At 51.5% G+C, this 6353-nt stretch overlaps 1 protein-coding gene across 1 annotated transcript in view; it reads right to left on the reverse strand.

Annotated features, from left to right (window-relative positions):
* Positions 1–6353, reverse strand: part of BPIFB3 (BPI fold containing family B, member 3) — a 16260-nt gene that overhangs the window by 7227 nt on the left and 2680 nt on the right. The window contains exons 5-9 of the mRNA XM_010841879.1: positions 5279–5342; positions 3187–3247; positions 2323–2414; positions 2008–2187; positions 618–671 (exon numbers count right to left, since the gene is read on the reverse strand). Coding sequence (XP_010840181.1) covers positions 618–671; positions 2008–2187; positions 2323–2414; positions 3187–3247; positions 5279–5342 — 451 coding nt within the window. The remainder of the gene's footprint in view (positions 1–617; positions 672–2007; positions 2188–2322; positions 2415–3186; positions 3248–5278; positions 5343–6353) is intronic.

Here is a 6353-nt window from a genome sequence, read left to right on the forward strand (position 1 = left end):
CTACAAGGAGATCCAACCAGTCCATCCTAAAGGAGATCAGTCCTGGGTGTTCATTGGAGGAACTGATGCTGAAGCTGAAACTCCAATACTTTGGCCACCTGATGAAGAGAACTGACTCATTTGAAAAGACCCTGATGCTGGGAAAGATTGAAGGCGACAGAGGATGAGATGGTTGGATGGCATCACTGACAAAATGGCCATAGGTTTGGGCGGACTCCGGGAGTTGGTGATGGACAGGGAGGCCTGGCGTGCTGCGGTTCATGAGGTCACAAAGAGCTGGACACAACTGAGCAACTGAACTGAACTGAAGGCAGTTGGAGGGAGGGGGCTAAAGTCATTTGGAAAGAAACTCCTGTCCTCTGCTTGACAGAGGAGCAACAGGCCGAGGACAAATGCCCAGTTGACTTCTGGTACAGTTAAACCCTGATCCTTTTCTCTCTAAGCAAAATTTACTATCAGGAAAGGATATGGTGTTAGTCAATCACACTTCAGTGTGAATTTGAACTCAACATTCAATTGTGACTATCTGTAGAGCTGTATTGAGAAAGATTCTGGAGTCCATTCAGGGTCATCAGGAAAGACCTACCATGAATAAAGTCCATGAGAGGGTCACTCACCTCAGGGACCAAAGCTGCCAGATCTGTAGTTGTCAGTGGGACATTGCTGGGAACCTGGACCGGAGACCAAATGGGAAGGGGGATAAACACAGAGCCGAGATAGGGATCCCTCAGCACAAACAGTGGCTTCCTCCCACCCAGCTACATACATGCATCTCCACAGACACTCATGTTCCTTCTAGTAACCAATGATGAGTGCTTACTACATGCCAGACTCATGCTAAGGGCTTTCTGAGCCTTCACTCATTCCACCTTTATAACTGCTCCAGGAAGTAGGTGCTATAATTACTCCCATTTTACAGATGAAAAACCTGAGGTTCCTGTCCAGGCTCATAAGCTGGTTAATGGTGGCACCAGGCTTTGACCTTTTAAACTTCCCTCCCAATTTGAAAGCCCAGGAATCTGACCCCACATATTTTTGCTTTTTACCCCAAAATATTCTCAAATACTATACATTTGTTTCTATCATTTACAAATTAGGACATTTCATATAAATTTGCAGTTTCTAACTTTAAAAAATTGGAAAATCTGGTCACATCTGGCTCCCAGCTCAAGGCCCTATTCCAACCACCCCACAGGCCTTCAGCATGCTCTTTGGACCCCACATATAGGAAGTGAATGATCAACCCCTGCTCCCTTAGGCTGAGCCGCAGATGAGGGGCCCAGGTGGCTCAGAGTTTACTGCCTTTGGACAGGGCTGAGACCAAGAATGCCACTGGGTAAGACTTCTGGGCTGGGGCTTCCAGACATCTGTGAGGGTGTGAGAGGGGCCAGAAGGGAAACAGATATCTCTGAAACTTCAGAATAAATGTCCAATGTCCAAATGTCGTGAAGAGCATAGTCGGTGACATCGTTGACTTCCCTAAGCCCCAAAACTCCATCAGGGTGCCGCCCAAGGAGGACCACACATCCCAGGTGACCACACCTCTGTACCTCTTTAACGGTGTTTGGGCTCTGTATACCTTTGGTATAGTCCAAACTGAGTTTTCTTCTCTTCAACTCAAATATGCTCTTGAGAAAGTAGTAGGAATGTTAGCCATTCACACTTTAGTAAAAATTGAGCATTGACTACAAGAGCTCATCTGGTGCGGGGAGAGAAAACTGGCTACATTTCACACACCAATTTTGACCAATTCAAAGTAACTTCCTGAGTGTCATGTTGAGAAAGACTCAGAAGTCCCACTCAGGTTTAGCCAAGTAGAGGCCATTATCAATTAGTAAGTAATGTCATACTTGTCTACAAGGACAAGCATGGACATGTACCTGCTATAAAACTGTCCAAGTCTCTCTGATTATAAGAAGAAGGCTCATCAGGGCTGAACAGTGATGAGGTTCAGCTAGGTTACAACTAGCATCGCTAAGACTCAGCAGGGCAGGTTGCCACACTTACCAGCTCGGAGGTGATGTCCAGGTCAAGGGCACCGCTGGTCTGAAGGAGCCCAAACACGGTGTTAAAGAGGAACAGAGGCACAGTCACCTGGGATGTGTGGTCCTCCTTGGGCGGCACCCTGACGGGGTTGCGGGGCTTGGGGAAGTCAATGACGTCACCAGCTACGCTCTTCACGATGGGCTGCAGAGGTGAGAGACAGTGCGGCAGGATCTCAGGGCAGCTCACTCACCTGACTCTGAGTCAGCATCCCCTTCCTGGCCTCCACTGGGACCTCACCCACCCCCAGTGGTGGGCAGGGCCTTGGTGGGCACTTACATTGACATCCAGCTCTATGTACTGGTTGGAGATGAGAGGCAGTGTGGCCAGAGTGAATTCCACGGACCCAAGAGCCCCGAGGGGCACCAGGCCTGGATGAGGAGGGGAGGAAGAAGAAAGGCCCCCATGAGCCCAGGCCCTACTTCTATTTACTGAGCGCCTGCTGAATGCCTAGCACTCTACTGAGTATTCACCTGGGTGCTACTGTCATCCCCATTTTACGGATATGGAAACTGAGGCTTTAACAGAGGAAGTCACTAGCCCCAAGCCACACAAGCCACAGAATAGCAAAGCCAAGGCTCCTGTTTTCCAGCACTGGTTCCACTAACCACGTCATTGCCCTGCCTCTCTCGTATAACACCACATACAGAGATACATCTGCCCCCAGGTTTTCTATCCTAATCCTAGTTAAGCATTTTTATACTTTTTTCAAGGCCCATTTGTGACTACAAAAGGCATCCATGTCTCCATAAGGCTCAGAGAGGCCGGGGGCCACTGTGGCTGAGGGGCCCTGGGTTCCTTATGTAAGCTCTGGACCTCAGTCATCTTGTCTGTCCAGATAATAATAATATCTGCCTCACACTTCTGACAGTGCCAGACACCCCACTGGTGATCAGCGAGTGGCCTGAAGCCCCGATAGATGGAGACCTGGATGGCTCCACGTGTCCTCACCCCGTTGAACTGGCCTCAGCCCAGAACTCCACCATTAGGCCTCCTCATCATGGCGGCCTCGTCAGTCTGAGGAAGACGTGAAAGGGCCCAGAATTCTGCCCCGTCCTCTTCGCTAGTACCCCACCCATTGGGGTAATGGGGTGGAGAGGTAAGAGCAGGTGCAGAGGAGGAGCAGGGCAGACCCCAACTTACCCAGCACGGCCCCCAGGAGCTCATTCACCACGCTCAGCACACTGTCCACCACGGGGCACAGCTGTGTCCAGAGGAGATGGGGGTTAACAGGAGCATAAGAGTGGGCCCCAGCCTGGTGCAAGGAATGACTGCATTTTCTTTAAATTATTTGCTTTGGGGTCCCGAGGGCCCCAAACAGGGCAGACAATGGAGATGGATAGGGGGTCACACAGGTGGGAGGCATGGATGGGCTGGAACTTGAAGTGTCAGAGGGCAGAGTGGGTGGTGCAGAGGGCCAGCTACATGGGCCCCCTCAGAACACCTTGGAGGATGCTGGGGGGACATGGGGACACATTCCAGAGGCTCTCTGGGGCGTGGGGACAAGGCCTTCCCCAGAGGAAACAAATGGCTATTTTCTCCAAGGTCTCAGGACCCTCCTGCCATCCAGGTGGACGCCCGGAGACCTACAATCCGGATCCCACAGAACGGCATCTCCTACCCTCCACGCAGAGTCAGGCCTGGCCCAGGGAGTCCACTATAACACCATCCTGAGTTTCCCGGAAAACCCCTGGGCTGTGACAACAGGGAGCAAGCGGTTTGGATTCCAGAATCTTATCACGGAATCCGAGTCCACCGCAGCAAGAACCCCAAAGGTGGCCCAGCCCAGCCCCTTCTCTCACTCAGCCCCTTCATTCTACAGCTGGGGCCAGAGGAGACAGGCGACCTACCCAAGATCACAGCTGTTCTCAGAAAGACAAGAGAAGGCTGTCTTTTCATTTAAACATGGAATCCCTAACTCCAGGGCTTCTGGGGTCAGGCACATCACAGAAAGGAGAGGAGACCAGAGGGGCTGTGATGGGAGAGGGTGAGCAGCCCCTTGGAGACCAGCTGTGTGCCGACTGCAGGAAGGAGGTACGGGCAGCCAGGATGGCTGACGGCACAAGAGAAGCCAGAAATCAGATTGCTGAGAGAAGCCTCCAGTCTCTAAGTGTCAGTAATTAACTCTTATTTTTAAAACCTCTTTGAGTCACATAAATCCTGTCTTGCAGCCAATTGTCCAGAGACCCCAGTTACTGGCTGTGACTTAAATGTAGCTACTTCCCTTGTTGAAATCGACTTGAGATGGACCTGGGCTGCTGGGAGCATCTCTTCTCCCCCTGAGCTGCTTTTCTGATTGGATTCTTGAAGCCCAGGGCAGTTTTGTCAACGTCAGTCTCCCATACCCTTGCCACCTCCACAGGTGTTCTTAACAAGGACTCATAAGAGAGGTCCAGCCAGGATTGGCGACCAGAAAGCCTGACTACTCTTTGCTGGCTGTCAGCAAGCCGCTCCCCTCTCCATCCTTAACAAAATGGAGCTTTGGCCAGACCAGCTTAAGTGTGGTTCAAGGGATGGCAGGGGCAGGCAGGAGCATCCTGGAGCAGTTTCATCATATTGTGTTTAATGTCACATGATGTCAATATATGGGCTTTCCTGGTGGCTCAGCAGTAAAGAATCTGCCTGCAATGCAGGAGATGTGGGTTCAATCCCTGGGGTGGGAAGATCCCCTGGAGGAGGAAATGGCAACCCACTCCAGCATTCTTGCCTGGAAAATTCCATGGACATAGGAGCCTGGCAGGCTATAGTCCATGGAATCACAAAGAGTCGGACCTGACTGAATGACTGAACACACACACACACACACACACACACTCATGTCTTAATATACATATATGTGATCTTCTTAGATGTGTTTGCTAAGCACAGGGCTTTTTTTAAAATCATTGAGTGACCCAATTTTAATTCAAATCTAGTTTACAGGAAAATATAAAGTCAATAACAATACAGGTGGCAAAGACAAAGCAGGGGGTAAGAAAGAGACTTGGATTGGAGAGCAGGTCACCGGAAGCTGTAAATATAGGGTTCAGAGGTCTGGGGACAGACTGTGCCAGCCCACCTACAGACTGGCAGGCTGCACCTGGGACGCCCATGGGCAGGCCAGGATGGGATTACCTGATGGGCGTGGAAGGAAAGACCAGCCTAATCCTGCCTGGCGCCCAGATTAACTCAAAGCTGGGGAGGAGGGGCACAGCCCAGGGGAGGGGGTGTGCCTGGTCTGTGGCCCCACACTCACCAATTCCGGCAGCACCTTGAAGAGTGTCTGTTCCACGACCCCAAAGAGTGGTGCAGGTAGCAACCTGGGCAGAATGAGATGCGTGAAGGTGTGGCCACCACACAGGGACAGCGCCAACTCGGATGACGGGGCAGCGTGGGCACTTGGGACTCAGGACATCACCCATCTCCTCTCCTGGTGGGCTTGACTGGGACTTGGGGATCTGGGTTTAAATCTTGGCTCTGCCTCACCAGGGGGCCCAGAGAGGGATTTCAGTTTCCCCATCCATACAGTGCCTGCTTTAGAAAGAGCTGCTGCCACTGAGATCAAATGGGAGCGTACACGTGTCTAGTGCTCAATAAAAGTCTGTTCCCTTCATCTCCCCCAATAAGTATAGACAAGTGACATTTGGGTCAACAACAGCACCTGGCTTAGGCTGAGGGTTCAGTAAGTATTTGTTGAATGAATGTCTGAGGGGGTGGCCTGAGGATGTGCATGCAGACAGACTTAGGTCTGTTTGGAGACTATGGGGGTACAGAGAGAGGGTGACAACCACAGAACCGCAAGCACAGGACACCAGCACCCTCCTGAGCTCCAGCCCCTCCATGCCACCTCTAGCCCAGAGGAGCAGGATGGAGCCACTGGGATTTAAGGAGCCCAAGAGCCTACCTGGAAGCCCCTTATTAAGGCTCTTCTGCAGACAGAACCAACCCTGGTTCACCCTATTCTTGGAAACTAACAGAGCTGTCTGATCACCCATCACTGCGCAGGGGCCACCCAGCAAAGGTGGGGTGTGGGTGTGAGATTTGGTCTGGAATGGAGAGACTAACAGAGGCTGACTCAAAGTTGGAAAGGGTGGGGGCGGACAGCAGACGACAGTAGGGGCAGGTGCAGAGTGCTGCAAGAAAGCCTCGGACCTGAGTCCAGAGACCAGTTTATCTCTACACTTGCTGCAATGTGGGTGTGTGACCTTGGGCAAATCCCTAGCCCTCTTTGGGCTTCAGTTGCCCCGTGGGTGAAAGGGTCACTGTGTCCTAAACACCTGGAGTAAGAGATGGATATAACGGTGCCAGAGACTTTGGGATCATTAAATTTA

The sequence above is a fragment of the Bison bison genome, unplaced genomic scaffold (genome assembly GCF_000754665.1).
Source record: "Bison bison bison isolate TAMUID 2011002044 unplaced genomic scaffold, Bison_UMD1.0 scf7180017864167, whole genome shotgun sequence".
Taxonomy (NCBI): domain Eukaryota; kingdom Metazoa; phylum Chordata; class Mammalia; order Artiodactyla; family Bovidae; genus Bison; species Bison bison.